The sequence below is a fragment of the Pteropus vampyrus genome, unplaced genomic scaffold (assembly GCF_000151845.1).
Source record: "Pteropus vampyrus isolate Shadow unplaced genomic scaffold, Pvam_2.0 Scaffold260, whole genome shotgun sequence".
Classification (NCBI taxonomy): domain Eukaryota; kingdom Metazoa; phylum Chordata; class Mammalia; order Chiroptera; family Pteropodidae; genus Pteropus; species Pteropus vampyrus.
The window spans coordinates 1,555,760-1,572,120 of NW_011889041.1; the positions used below are offsets into that span (position 1 = coordinate 1,555,760).

General features: G+C 34.2%; 1 protein-coding gene across 4 annotated transcripts in view; it reads left to right on the plus strand.

Moving 5' to 3' along the window:
• The first annotated feature begins 7,104 nt into the window (after window positions 1-7,104).
• Window positions 7,105-16,361, plus strand: part of HMGCLL1 (3-hydroxymethyl-3-methylglutaryl-CoA lyase like 1) — a 167,379-nt gene continuing 158,122 nt past the window's right edge. The window contains exon 1 of one of the 4 annotated variants that reach the window (XM_011375015.1): window positions 7,105-7,366. In XM_011375015.1, coding sequence (XP_011373317.1) covers window positions 7,259-7,366 — 108 coding nt within the window. In that variant the 5' untranslated portion in view covers window positions 7,105-7,258. The remainder of the gene's footprint in view (window positions 7,367-16,361) is intronic. The other 3 variants (XM_011375019.1, XM_011375017.1, XM_011375016.1) reach the window with 3 other exon arrangements.

Here is a 16,361-nt window from a genome sequence, read left to right on the forward strand (position 1 = left end):
CCTTGTGAATTAGATAATGTGCATTAAAAGTACTGAGAATAAATAATTCCTGGCATGTAGTAAGGTCACTGTCATCGTCATTATCATTATCGTTGTCATCATTGTTTAAAACAGTGGTTCTCAACTAGTAGTGATTATTTTTCCCCTGGGTACATTTCACAGTCTCTGGAGATAATTTTGATTGTCACTACTTAAGGGAGACTCCTGGTATCTAGTGGGTAGAGGCCAGGAGTTCTGCTAAAATTCCTACAATGCACAGGAGAGAGTCCTCACAAGAAAGAATTATCAGGCCCAAAATGTCAGTAGTGCTGAGGTTGAGAGACACTGATTTAAGTTATTCTATTGTTAAAGATAAAATTTAAAGGCCGAGAAACATTTTTAAAATGTTGCAAATAATGCTGGTTAATTCTAATATCATATCTTCTAAGCTTCAGTTAAGCAAACTGTTAATTACCAAGAATAAGAAATCTCCATAAATATGTAACTATAGGGTTAGGAAAAATTTCTGAGGAAATTATAAAATAAGTAAGGTAACAAGTGTCTTCTTACAACATAGAGTAAGAAAGTGAAATAGAAGACCTTTAATGAAAACTAATAGGAGCAGGGCTTCAAGGGACGAGGGGAATCTCAAGAATATGATTTTAGGGCTCTTGTTCCACCCCACCCCCCAGCCCTCTGGTATGGGTTTATAACTTTTTAGTTAATTTCAAACTTTAAGTGAATGAGTGAAAAGTTATCCAAATATCACATATGAGTTTTTGAAAGTGATAAAAACTAATATTACATTACACAATAACGATAGATTATTATCTTAAAAATTCATATGATTCTGTATAGATGTATTTCCATTTGTGGATTTAGTGGAGATTTGAGGCTAGAAAAACTGCAGGACATTGAATAATGCTACTTATTAAAGTACTCTTATGACTTTCTGCCATTACATTTTTTTAACAAAAATGTTCTTGGAGTGATGGCACGCTGGTAACACAAAGAGACTCAATCGTGAATTCTGTAGAGAATTGTACTTCCAAGAGAACCGTGGGAAACTGTTGGCAAGGCAAATAATTTCTCCACAACGAAAGAACTTCCTTAAGTGATAGAGTAAAACTTCCTTAGTTCAGGAAAACAAAGCAAAACAAAACATGATCTGTGGGGAATTATACTAATGAGTATGCCAGGTCACGGGGTTGGGGAGAGTGATTAGGAACTCAAAAATCATAATTCCTATCAGATACACAGATATTTTGATAAACTTATAACCATAATAAGTTCATAACTTGAATGGCTTATAAAAAGGGAAATCCCACCACCACACGTGATTATCAAGATAAAGTACCCCTCTGCAAATTTTGAAGACCTAGTACTAAGGCTTAAACCCTCGAATAAGACAAAGCATACATAGCGGCTGAAGTGAAGAGAGTTCTTCTTTAACTTAATGTTGTTCCCACGGACAGTACTTTTAATGACTTCGAATCTGAAAAGGGTCTCAGTTTTCATATTTAAGACAAAATTGGTTCCTCCATATATTGTAGAAATCTCATGGACAGTAGACTCAGAAGACAGAGTTCAAGTCTTAGCTCTAAAGCACCTCCCTTGGAAACATTTTAACCTCTCTGAGTAAGAATTCCCTTTTCTATATGATGTTAAGAGGAACAAATGACCCTGTGTGTAAACCTTTTTATTATTATTATTATTTATTCTTGAAAATCATGAGATGGAAAAGAAAGAGCAAAGATTTTGACAGACACAAATTTGAGTCTATCCTTATACTTCTCTTTTACTTCAGTGTAGTTCAAGGTCTGTTAGCTTCAGTTTCTTCACCTGTTAAATGGGGTTAATAACTCATATACATAGTTAAAATACCCAGTAAAGTGCTTCATACATCTAGTGACTTTCCTTCTCCTGCCCATGAAGAACAGGTATGATACAATTTTAAAAAATGTAAAGCTCTCTATAAAAGTCTGACTTGCAAAATAAACACTTTAAAATCAGTTTCTTTGACACCTCTGTTAGATTTATGTGTTTATTTTCATCTGTGGCAAACTTGAAAATGATCATTTTACTTATACTATTCACAGTGAAATAATCATGGAGATAAAAATGTCAACTCAGATTATTTTATGAAGATTTTTTTTTTGAAAGTTATTTCTATGTCTTGATAGTTCTTGGTAGTAATGCAGCCTATTATCAATTAATCTTTCTTTTCTCTCCTCTGTTCCTTTCCTTCAATGTGAGAGGCTTAGTCTTCCCAACTCTCTCAAATGTGGCCTCCTTCCTGATATCTTCTCTTATTTTCCCAGCTGAACGTAGAGTCTATTCACTATGCTTCTATGGTTCTCAACTTATATTATCACTTGGCACTCATCAACATACTGCTCTGTTGTAGATAATTGAACAACTTTATTTTTCACTACTAAATTAAAGTTTTTTGTGTGTTAAGACTGCCTTGTTCACCATTACTCCCCACATATTAGTGTAGTGCCCTACATAATAGTAACTACATATAATTAATTACTCAATAAACATTTAATGAACATGCAAATTTTGCAATAATGTTTTATCTAGATTATACAACTTTAGCACTTAATTTTTTACATTTCTCTGATTAAAATGTGTCTGCTACATCTAATATTTCCAATTAATTTTCTTCAGATGTCGCCACCAGGATATGAAATCATTAAAGTCAAGAAGGCATATCTTACATATCTGTTTATATTTATTTTGCCATTAGCTATTGAGTATCAAATTAAAAAAAAACTCTTTTTAGTGGATTAAACCAGTGTTCTATAGAAGTCATTAAATTTGGTTTTACAGATTCCTTTTAAAACTTGGGCAATATCACATATACTATTCTTAATTATGGACCGATTTGATTCAATAAGAGGAAAAGAAACCTAAAATTTATCGAGCACCTACTATGTGCAATACAAAACACTAAGTGCCTTGTACTTGTAATCGATATTGACTTGTCTTCTCATTCAGTGGTACTAGATCCAGATTCAAAAAAATGATACTGCCCATGGGTAAGCGTTAATATAGTTTACTTGTTAAGGTCATGTTTACTATAATCCATCAAAATGTATCAACTAACTGATAAAGACATTTTACAAATAGAGTCTGAGTTTGTAGGTAATGGAATTAAAAGATACTTTTATATCTATTGGCAAAAATTATGTACACTGCAGCCATCTAATGAACTAATAACAGTCGATGTCTGTATCTTTTATTACACAATATTTTTGGCAAAGCTAGTGCTTTTGGAATCTTCAGAATTAGTAAAAGAATAAATAGACTCCTACATCTGGAGAAATGTGGTCTGCAGCTTTGTTCTGATTTCTGTATCTAGTGCCAGGTATCTATCACCTGGGGTGGGGTGTTACTTTGGTAAAATAGATCTCATTACTTATTCTCAAAAGAATGCTCTATTTCAGAACAATACTATTGTTAACCGAACTTTGATTTTAGTGACCAAATGCCAAGAATTTTCTAAACACTCTGTTATCCTTCCCATCAATTTAGATCAACCAGACATAACGTATGTGAGAAGTTATCTAAATTTTTCAGCAATAAAACTGAGATGATGAAAGCTTTGCTTCCCCTTAGATATCATCCAGTATTGTAACCAAGTTGTTTTCGTTTTTTACTTTTTTATTGTTTAAGGCTGGAGCATATTACTTTTGTGATACTTGCCAAAGTTCTATGACATCATTGTTTGAGACTCAGCACATGTGTCTTTGATCCCTGCCCAGTAGGTACCCGGGCAACATGCCATTTTGGCACTTATTACTATTACAGTTTTGATTTTTACATTTGCTTCTGATTTTATCCATCCTGCCATCATACAGACCCTTAAGTAGTCATCTTTGGGGACAAAGGGACTCACAAGATAGCCTGTTTTACCTGTACTCTTCTCCCCAAAGGACTTGGCACTTGAGAGGACTGATATGGACAGTCTACCTAGTTTTGAGTTGACTGGTCTCTGGAATATGAACCCCTCCCATTCTGTTTTTGACAGTCTTTGTTTAGGATATAAGCAAAGCACAGTTCTGTAATTTATTGTTGTCATTTTATACTGAGAGAGAGAAGAATGGGAGTGGGTATAGAGAGTATGTGGCTTCAGTTTAGTTTTCTTTCTTGTGGATTTCTCAAGATATCAGAACTATATTGTAAAATTCTCAGGCTCTCTGAGTTAAATTTAATGTTTTTAGTCCAGTTCAGCATCTCTTGGCTTCTACCTTTACTTTCCTAGAAGAGATAGGAACTCCAGAATATATTTAAAAATATGTGCAAATGCAATAATCATAGAAAAAATTAGAGTTAGAATTCTAGTAAATACAGAGGACTAAGCTGATATGAGACTTGCCTCTCTTCTTTGCAAAGGTTGTGAGAAATCTCAAAGAATTTTAAGCTTAGAAGTATTGGTGATATATGTATTTTCGAAAATTGCTCAGGCTGTACGGTGTAGATTTGTGAATGCAAACTGAAACAGAAAACTAGGCTACTGTAGTAATAATAGCTAGCATTTATTGAGTTCCTACTATAAGCCAGAGACCATGTGTTGAGCACTTTATGTATTCTAACTCATTTAATCTTTGTAACAGCTCTGTCAGGTGAGAACTTTTATCATCACCCTCTTATAGATAAAGCCAAAGAATTTGCCAAAGGTCACTCAGTAACTGGTGAGGTCATATTCCCACTGCAGGTAATCTAAAACCAGCACTTAGGCTCTCCTCTACTGTACTATGGGTTGCATTTCAAAGAGAAGTACAGCAGAGAGAAGTCAATAGAAGAACAGAGAGAGACCTTGTATGGGTCCAATATGCGTAACTAACATCTCCTATTGACAGATTGGATTTGGAGTGAGAAGTTAAGGAGATGGAAGTCAAGAACAATTCAAGAGAGATAGGTAGAATTGAATGTTTTGCATCTAACTTAAAAGTGACTTAAAGTCACCAGAGAAAACAGGGAATTTAGTTTCTTAATTTGCAATCAATTTTTATCTTCCTCTGACTGAACAACTGAAATGCAATGAAATGCAAATGTCTTAGTTCTATGAGGCAGTGAGAATAATATGGAGTGTAGATCAGAATATGCCACTAACATATGATTTTTAACTAGTGATTCCTTTTCTGTTCAGATGGAGCCCAAGTTTCCTAATCTATCATATGGGGAGAGAGAGCACATTACTTACCAAACCTGGAGCTTTTTAGATTTGCAATTTCACGTAGTACTGTACTTTCCAGCAAAAGCACAGTGATTTTTACTCCCTTTTATTCCTAAGGTTAAATATTCTTGAGATATTTTGTATTTATCATTGCTCATGGTTTTGCTATCTACAGGAATTATATTTCAAATTTTTAGATTATAGCATTTTTCCATATGACACATTAAAATAAACTGCATCAAGAAATATTTTCATATTTATAAGAATATTTTAAAAGTTATATTACTATGGTAAATTAATTGGGATATGAAATTTTCTGAAAAACTTTTTTATTTAGAAAACTATTTAGCAGTGAAATTTATTTCTAGGTGTTCTTTTTCTTAGTTGCAGAGGATCATACATATTTGGTTTACCTTAAAGATCATATTCTTCAAAGTTTAGGCTTCAACATTAACTGTCAATTTTTTTCCAGTTTTGAACGACTGACTCCATTATGGTTACCTTACTAAGTTCTTGCTGTTCAAATTGGTTTCTTTTAAATTCTTTCAAAAAGCCATGTTCCCTGTTATAGAATTACAACAGGGAGAGAAAAAATGGTAGTAGGTATTGATGAAAACTGTATGCCCATTTCAACTGTGGTGGGAAAATAACAGTTGAGCTCTGCTGAAAACAATATATAAGAGATTTAGCTCTATGAATATATTCTTATAAAATAGTCATATTCAGATAAGTAACAATTAAAATTTTTAGTGCTTTAGAGAGTTTTAAAGGAGTCTAATAATTGCTTGAGTTTGCTTTGGCTGCTCAGAGCATGTTCTCCAAGTTAACTACCATTGATTGGTCAAAGCTGTGAGAGGTCTAAGATTCCCCTCATCTTCCCTGCCCTTTTCAGCGCTGTTACTCTAAAGGAGCCACATGATATCTCTTCCATTCTTTGCCTTTTTTTGTCCTAAGCCCGTGATTTCTATTACTAATGGTCGTCTTACTACCTTCACAAGTAGTAATGATGGTTTGTTTATTCTGGATGTTAAATTCCATTTAAGTCTGTTTATACTATGTTTCACAAGGTGATCTTCAGAGCCTTTCATATGTCTGTGCAACTGTGGGCATCAGTCAGTTCCCTTTTTTTTTTTTTGCTGCAGGAACCAGTAGAGCTGAGTGGTATCCTTAGCCATGCACACTTGGCTGCACAAGACTATTCTTGATGGCTATGCCTATTCAGTTGCAGGCTGCTGAACCCTGAAGAGTTTTAGAGTGGGTCGATGTGATGTAAATGTGCTTGTGAAAGAGGGGGAGACAGGAAGATGGTCAGTTCCAGGACCATCTTCTCAGTCTCCTTCCCACAAAGATGACTTATTCTAACGTCCTAAGAATTCTTTTAGAATTTTCAGTTCGAATGAATTTAGCCTATAGGGTTTTGGCAACTTGTGCCATGCATCTCTTAAGCAACTCAATTCTATTTCAGTGCTTAACTTGTATCAACTTACTGTTTACTGACTTATCAAATTATCTCTGACAGCTTCCCTAATTTTGTCCCTTCTATATTATCTTCTTCATTAGACTTGTATATATGTGTTTTAACATTGCAAGCTGCCCCAAAATATGTAAAGTCGAGCTTCTTGTCATCAAACATACACTCAAATGAGTTCAATGCTGGACAAATCTACACTGAACGCAACAGTTTGTAGGTGGGAATAAGCAAACTCACCAACACAAAACACATGTGATCTGAATTAGGTGAGAAATCGGTTAAGTGGGTGGTGTGCAGCTGCAGTCAGTCCTGCTTGCTCGATATTGCGTGGTAAATGCGCCACACCTGAATATCCGTTGACTCAGTTCCTTTATCTGTTTTCCGGGTTCCCGATGTTGCCGGCATCTGCCACAGGTAGCCCCAGGACCCCGTGCTCCAGGCGCGGCCACGTCCCGCTCTCCGCCTTTTTGGCGCCGCCGCAGTGCGCGTAGCATAGCAGGGCCCGCTGCCCGCGCACGAGAGGGGCGCGCTCCCGGGCTGGCGCAATTTCGCTGCGCGGTACCTGACCCGCATCCTTCTTCTTTTGGCGCCCGCCTATCGCCGAGCACAGCCCCGGCCCCGCCATGGGGAATATGCCATCCGCGGTGAAGCATTGCCTCAGCAACCAGCAGCTTCTCTGGGAGCATCTCTGGATCGCGGATTCAGTGGCAGGGGAGCTCGACCCCGCGCAGGTACTACCTCGCGGCCCAGGCTGTGCCCACCCTCTTGCACATTGCCAGCCGGCCTCTCCCCCTGTAATGTCACCTCGCACTCCAGGGCCCATCCTGCACCAGTCTGTGGTGTTAGGCCTCACCCATCATCTCTCTACTGTAAACGTATGGACCCGCCCTACAGAGCAGACACAGCAAAATCCCTATCTGTGGCCTTTTTCAGGTCCCTAAGGGAAACCGTTCCTTCACTCTTTTTTCCCTTCAAAGGGATGTATTATATAATATCATTTGTAGCTGTGGGCACTCCGCCAGGGATAGTACCCTTATTTTCAGTTCCCTTGTACTGTGTAACAAAGACGACAAATTTGTCAGAATGTGAGGTAGAAAAAGGAACGAAGCCAATATAGAAAGTTGGGAAAACAAGGTAGGATGAAATTATTCATCGTGCCATTAATTATCCCTAATGTATTTATGCTTCAACACACTTGAATAAACTCGAAAACAATGTAAATAATAGTGATTTCAGACCAATATTTAATCCCATGTGATTCCTGAAAGCCCCTTAATTAGACAATGGCAACGTCATAGTATCCACATACTTGTGATTTAATTCATTCTCAACCAAAAATGATAAATGAAGAAAATATATATAAAGAAATTTACTTTTACCTTTAAATTTAGACTTTCACGGAGTAATAACAGTGATAATTACATGCATATTAAGACATGGCAAAAGGGAGGGACCCTTTGAGGACACCTATTTTTTAATTTTGTGGGATGCAAAAAATGTTTATTCCTGCTTTATCTTGTGAGCAGTATAATTTGTATTGTGGGTAAGCACAGTTTTACTGCGTGGCTTTAAATCAGCTATTCTAATGTTGATTATCCATTTCCCTGTAGTTTTACATTTTGTATATTCTGGGTTCATTGTATCAATATGTGAAACTGGAATCTTCTACAAATTGGAATTTAACATTTGTGGATTCTTTAAAAGACACTTTGCACCTTATTTATTTAAAATATGGTCTTTGGTCATCTGACTCAAAGCCTCTTGCTGACAATGCTAAAGGGAAAATTTTCCTTGTTTGTTCACAGGTCTTTCTAATTAATTTTCCTACGTTCTAATTTGATGTTTCTATTATAAATTTTCTCTTAACTTTCATATTTAGTCTGTTATATAATTAGGAGTCCTTAATTTTTATTTCCTAAGTCTGAGACTTTATGCGACTCTCGTTGCTGGGTTCACATTGGATTTCTCTCTCCCCTTCCATGTTCTGATTTTGTGGCATTCGAAGGCAGTGATTGAAGTTAGACTGCTATGTGAGGATGTCTGCTTTGCCCTGTTAAAATGTCGAAGAAGGGTAATTGAAAATGACTAGGATGACTTATCAAGGAATGGGAGGAATAAGATTTTTGACATCCATCAGACTAATAAAGACTTTTTGTTCCTTTTTGAGAAATAGCTATACCTTTTCAAAATTTTGCCTTTTTATCCCCCAGCTATTTGCCTGGAAAAAAACACCTATTCATTCATCTAACACAGCTTATGTATCACTTTTGACCCTCCAGAGTTAATGCCCATTTTCGTGCTCTCATGGCATTTTATATATAATTCTGTTTTCTACTCAATCTTGTTGAATTGTAATTTTTTATGTGTTGTCCTTTTTGAACTCACAGCAGCATTGACACCTGACACTTGACTCTTGGAAATTTACCTCCTTTCTTGGCTTCTGCTTAATAACACCCTTAGCGCTTTAAGTCCTGCTTCTCTGGTTCCTCAGTCTGGAACCAGAATGACTCAGTGGCCTATATCTGTCTAAATGTTCAGGTGCCTCATGTCTTATTATCCACACTCACAGTTTTGGTTACTGTTTACCTATTAGTTTCCCAGATTTATATTCTCATTTCTGTCTTAAGCTCCAGTCTAGATGTTCAACTACTCACTTGACATTGTCACTTGGATATCTCAAAAGCAATTCAAACTCAACATTTCCAAAATTAGATTCACGTTCTCCCCCTGGTAACCCCAGACCTTCTCCAACATTTCCTATCACAGGGAACATCTTCACAATTCGTTCAGTCCTACAAGCCATAAACTAAGAGCTCTTTATTTTCATATCCCCACATCTAAAGTATGACTGAGTCCTGTATTTTACCCTTGAATTTCTCTCAAATCCATCTATTTTTTTCAACTTTACTGCTTCTACCAATTTTAAAATGGCATTATCTTTCATATGGACTCGTAAACAATTGCAATCCTTCTTCAACCCGTCTATAAAGCTAGTTGGGAGATGTTCTTAATTAAGTAGAATCATGCCCTTCCCTTGTTTCACAACCTTCTATGAATTCTCATTGCTTTTAGGAATGAACATCAACACTTTTAACGTATTTTCTGAAGCTTCATTTCGTCTTTTCATTGCCTCCCTCTGCAATACCATCTAAGTTATTCTCTTATTCTTGCCACAGTGGCAAGAATAAGAGTTCTCTAATAATGTTTCCTCTGAAAACACAGTCCTTGCTTGTTTTCCCCTCTTCTAACTTCTTTCAGCTAACTTCTAGTCACTCTTCAGATCTCAACTCAAATGTTCTTTTTCAGACTCTCAAGGCAAGCAGCCTTGTTATATATTGCACAGTATACTAATCATTATATGTAATATAAATTATATATTTATTTTTGTGATGCTGTTTAATTCCCTACTAGACTCCAAGTATCATATAAGAAAAAAAAAATCCACCACAGTATTCTCAGCATCTAACAATGTCTAGTTAGCTTTTGATTTGCAGTAAATACTTGTTGAATGAACAAATGAATGAATGTTTACCATTCTAGGCCTTAAGTATCTCATGCTTATGGGGACCATGAAATCCTTCTAAGCTCTCCTCAGGGTTCAAACCAATGATTGGTGTATTATAGTACAACGATAAATATTTATTAAGTGAATGCTATAGTGATGAGGATGAATACATGATGTTGATAGAGTTTGGTCTTGGTGATGGATATTATTATTGTTTGTATCTTACTGTTCATCGTATAAAATTTATTCATGCTTTGATGTGTAGAACAGTTGAAAATGGATTCTGGAGGTTGTGAAAATGCAGCATGGTACTTAACCAATTGTTTAGCATTAAATCTGGCAGAGAATATCCTGAACGGAATCCCTGTGATTTGAAATATTTCAGTTGAAGTTGGGACAGACTGTATTATGAAAGAAGCCTGTACTGGACAGTAGAAGATTGGAAACCTAGACCTTTTTCTGTTATCAATTTATTCTGTGATTGTGTGCAGGGAATAACTGGCCGCATCTTAAATTTTCAGTTTACACATTAGAGATAATAAGGTATCCCTGATAAATGATAGGATAAAATTAAATATTGGGAGTGTGTATGTATAAATACAAATGCACACATTTGGGGTTTATCACCCTATAAAAACATGTGTCAGTGTGCATGAAAGGTTTAGACTACAACAGCTCTACTAATTAAATTCTTTGAGTCTCTAGTTTTTTTGCTAATGATACTGGTTTTGCAAAAGATAACCTTAATAGACTGAGAGATTAAAATTAATTATTCTGTAGTTCAAGCTATCTCTCAGTGCCTGTTTTATTTTCTCTGTTTGTCCTTATTAAAATGAGTATAGTGAGCTGGCTTAATTAGTATATTTTAAAGTTTTGATTATATTTAACTTTCCTGATAGAGCAGTCATTTTTTGATTTCCAAGTGTTGCTTAAGCAGTAGCTAAATTTCATCATATATCAAGACCCCATTGCAATGATAAAATTCCCAAGGATCTAAATTCTAACACAGTGTTTTAAATATATTAGATTTAGAAAAGCAAAATTGTAGATTGTCAGATTAGATTTATAGTTATTTTACATTATATCCTGATTCTTTAAGTTACATTCGCTGTCAGCAAAAATTATAATTCAAAGTAGAGTCCTTGGTGTTAGAGTCTCTGGAATTAACCTAAATGTATTATATTTCTGCTTAAATTTAATTAGAGAATAATGCGACTATATACTTTTAAGTTTGCAACTATACGGCTGTTAATACATTTACTAAATACCTTAGAATGACTGGGGAGAATTTTCAGAAATGAACCAAAGCACCATTCCACTATTTATTTTCTGTTTGTCTCAGATGTTCTTGGTTCCTTTTCTCACTTTTTTTTTCTCCTTTTATGGCTTTTTTTTGAAATTATGTATTTTTATTATTTATTTTTCTCCTGCATTAGCTTGTTAATTATATATTGTTTTTACTGTATTCTTAGTTGCTATGTTAACACACAACCTGAACTTATTAAAATATATAAATTAGCACTTTTGCAGCTATTAAAAATGCATTTGATTAAATCTATTTACTGCCTTTTGCTTTTCATATTGTTGTTGTATATATTAATTATATGGTATGCTTCTTTCATATATACACATTTATATTTATGGGCATATTTTTCTTTCCTTTGCTCTTCACTTCTTCATTTTGACCTTTCCACCTGAAATTATTTTTCTTTAAACAGAAGTATTTGTTTAATATTTTCTTTAGTAAAAATTTGCTGATGGCATTGTTTCAGTTTTTCTTTGAAATTACATTTATTTTGACTCATATACATACATTATACACATATATAATGTGCATAAATAAAAGTTGAATATTGACTATAAATATACATTACATATAAAGAATGATAACAGTAAAAAAATGCAGATTTCTCAGCAGATGCAATGAATGCCAGACACAGTGAAATCAGCTGTAAGTCTTATTTTTGGTTCTTTGATGATACTGTATCTTTAGTTCTCTTTTCATTGTTTTTAATTTCCAACAGTATGACAATGATGTATCTAGATTTATTTTTCTTTGTATCTGCTAATGGTTCATAGCACTTCTTGGACTTATGGCTTGATGATTGTTGGCTTTCAAATGTTTTGGAAACTTTTCAACCATTTCTCTTTCAGTATTGCTTCTATTTCTTTTTTAATCCTCCACTTGGGCCGGTAGTTTGAAGAATCTCAGAACTTTCCCTGTTTCCAAGATACTTCTTAAACTCATTTTTTGTATTTTTCATCTTTTCTCTCCATGTTCAATCTGAATATTTTTCTCACCTGTATTCCATTTCACTAATTCCTCCTTAAGCTTTCTCTAATTGGCTGTAATTCTAATTTATTGCGTTATTAATTTTAGTTATATTTTTGCGTTAACACATTTGTGTGATTTTTAAAACCAGTTTTTAGTTCTCTGCCACAGTTCTCCATCTTATCATAAATACTTGAATGTTTATCAGTTATTTTAAGTTCCATGTCTGATAACTTTAATATTTAGAATCCTGTGGATCTTTTTCATATATCTTTCCTCCTGGAATGCCTACTCAGTTTTGAGTTTATGTTTATACCTGATGTGAAAAAATATATAGACATACTTTGAGGATCTGAGTGATATTATCCTTCTTCAGAGAGGATTATCATTTTTTTCTTCCCATATCACTTACTCCTCACTCCCTGTCTTTGGCAATTACCTTCTGTTACTTGTATCCAGGAGTTTGTTTTAGATTTCACATATAAGTATGATATACAGTATTTGTCTTTCTTTGTTTGACTTATTCTGTTAATATAATGCACTCAAGTTCCATCCATCTTGTCACAGATGACAAGAATTCCTTCTTTTATTATGGCCGAATAGTATCTCATGTTTGTATATACTATACTTTCTTTAGCCATTCACTTGTTGATGGACACTTAGGTGGTTTTCATGTCTTAGCTTGTAAATAATGCTGCAGTTTCAAGGTAGTTATTTCCTTTGGATAAATACCTAGAAGTGGAATTGCTGAGCCCAGTGGTAGTTTTATTTTTAATTTTTTGAGGATTCTCTATACTGTTTTCATAGAAGATGCACTAATTTACATTACCATAGTACACAAATGTTCTCTTTTCTCCACATCCTCACCAACACTTGTTATTTCTTTTCTTTTTTGATAATAGCCTTTCTGACAGGTGTGAGGTACAGCAAGGATTATCTTTTACTTCTAGTAGGCAGGAAGTTTAAGGATAGCTTACCTTAAGCTAATTAGATACTTAGCTGATTTGGAACTGGCCCTACTTCATTTCCGAGGGCTTGCCTTTTTCTCTTTACCCCTACTTTCATTTTGTAGCTCTTCAGGGATTCTAACTTAAAGGCCTAGGGTATTTAGCAGGGTATCTCTCCTTTATTGGGAACTGAATTCAAAATATTTCTTCCTTAGCCTCTGAGGTTCCTGGAAGCTCTGATGATCTTCCCGGCTGCTAATATAGAATTGGCAAATGTCTCAAGAGGAAAGGCATGCTGAGTGTTGGTATCACTGTTTTATGTTTCTCTTCTGTATGATATATTGGCCACTGAAGTACTCACTACCTTGGCAACTGTAGGCTGTCAAACAACTGTTTTTCATTAATATTTTGCCCAGAATTTCTGATTGTTCTCAGTAAGAAATTTGTTCTGAATAAGCTAGTTGAAAGATTAACATAATAACAAGGACAATGTAGAAAATGTGAATTATGCAATATAATCTGAATTGTAAAATGTATATTTACCATATTACAAAAAAAATTATAGTGGTTACTGTCAAGGTAAGATGAAAACTATTTAGAGTATTATTTTTTTATTTTCACAGTTTTGTTGAGATATAATTGACATATAACATTGTGTAAGTTTAAGGTGTGCAGTTTGATACACTTATATTTTTTCAAAATGATTACCACCAAAGTGTTAGCTAACACCTGTCACATCACATAATTACAATTTTTTTTTTTTGTGGCCAGAACATAAGATCTACTCTCTTAGCTGATTTTAAGTAGGTGATACAGTATTATTAACTATAATCATTATGCGTTAGATTCCTAAAACCTATTCATCTTATAGCTGGAAGTTTTATAGAGTAACAATTTAAAGTTCAAAAAAGAAATTAAAAAATTGGCTGCTTCATAAAAAATAATATTTTATGGAAAAACAGACTATTCAGATGGTTTTCACAATAAATAAATATTATAAAAGAGAAGATAGTTTTAATCTAATCTAAAAAATAATATTATGCCCAACTTCAATATCTGGCTGTAGAGGACCAATATGCGATTTACTTCTTTATGTGTAACATAGTTTAATAAAATTTGTTGAATAAATTAATGAATATAGTTTTTTAAATAATATTTAGCTTTATATGTTTACTTCAAATCTTTCCATTTTATGGTGTAAAGTTGGTAAACATACTTTCTTGACTTTTTTGTAATTTTATCTTTTGCTTTGCCTTATTTCATTCCCAGCACATTCATTCTTAATCATTCTCATTCACTCAATAAACTTTTTTAGAAATCTACATATTGTATCAAATTTATTCAAAAAGCATCTTGTAGGTTTGTTGATCTTCTTGTCTATATGCATATGTTTATATCTGTGTACATATTTGTGACGTAACAACTGATTTTTATTTTTTGAAAAAAAATATTTTACTGAGTTCTGAATTAGTATTTTAATTTTCTTCAAGTATTTATCTCATGTAATTTTATCTTTTAAAAAGTGAGTGCCTTAAGACAATACATGTTCTTTATTATTTTGCTTTCAATGTATCTCTGTTAAACTACTTATCTAATTGTCTCAATTCCTAATTAGGTGAATTTAACTTAAGTGTGATGTGACTGTTGATATATTTATCCTATTTTCTGCCATATTTATCAGCCTCACCATTTTATATTAACTTTGAGGCTGTTTATACTTTTTGATATTCTTATTTTATATCTCAATCAATGATATATAAAGCAAAAGATGTATTTCACAGAATGCACTCATTCATCTTGAGAAAGTCTGTTTCATAATTATTACATCATGGTTTCTCAAATAGCGTGTTCCAGGTACATTGCCATACTCAAGACCTTCTTTGTTGATATATGATATCTGACAGATAAAGTGAAAGTAGAGAGTTCCAAAGACTTGTATAGTACTGTTGAAACCAAAAATTTTAGTTATGGGCACAACAGACTTAGAAAGTTGAAAATATAGGTATTTATGGTCAGCAATTTAATAAGTGAGCAGTCACAAGTAATAATAAGCCCTTTGTATCACCATGTAAATTAATGGCTGGAATGGAGTAAAATTCCAGTGAATTTTACTGGAAATCAAATATTGGATGGATTGAATACTCCATAGAATAGTGACAAAATTTGAGGTAAAGGAAATGATAGTGAACTAAGTTCTAATGGCCTTGGTATATAAGGAATATGTGTCCTCCAGCAGGAATAAAGGACAATGTGGCCAAATTACATAGATCTCAAAGGAGCAGGAGTTTTTATACAAGTCTAAAAGAGTAACACTCTTCAAGAAGTAATGGAAACTAAATATGCCATCCATACTTCTACTCACTAAACAAGGTATAGGAGACTAAACAGTCTCTACATGAGAGGGTCACAGGTCAGGCACTTTTCACAAGGGTGATCAAGGTTTCATTTAAGTCCAGAAGATGATGGAATGTTCAGTAAAGAGATTGAGAAGTGGTGCAGCTTATTAATATAAAACTGAGTTTACAGCTGGAAAAATAAAGGAGACTTGAGTTTTGGCATAACAGAAAAGGCAGAGAACTATGTGGGGTTCTACAGAAGTAGATGATTGTTGGGACTAATATATTGAGAAATGATTAAAGAGAACAGAACTATGAAATAATATAGGTTACCAGCTGAATGATCCTCAACAGCTTGTGATGGATGTGGGTCTTAGCATCAGCCAAGTCCTGGATTTATTGCATTCCAACAGCATGGTGACTTTAGATCTTGATTTGATCAGACTTTAGTTTTTTAATTTGAATTGACTCATATATGCTTTGAGGGAGGGGCGTGGGGGAAGAACTTTTTGTTAAGGCCGTTCACATGTTAATTTCCAAAGAGAAATGCCTGGCTCATGAATACTGAGACAAGGGGCAAAAACACTGAAGGTTGTGGCTAGGTCTCTGTGCCATTAGAAAGTATGCTCCTTGGTATTTTATAAAATGCAGCCTTTTTGTATTTTC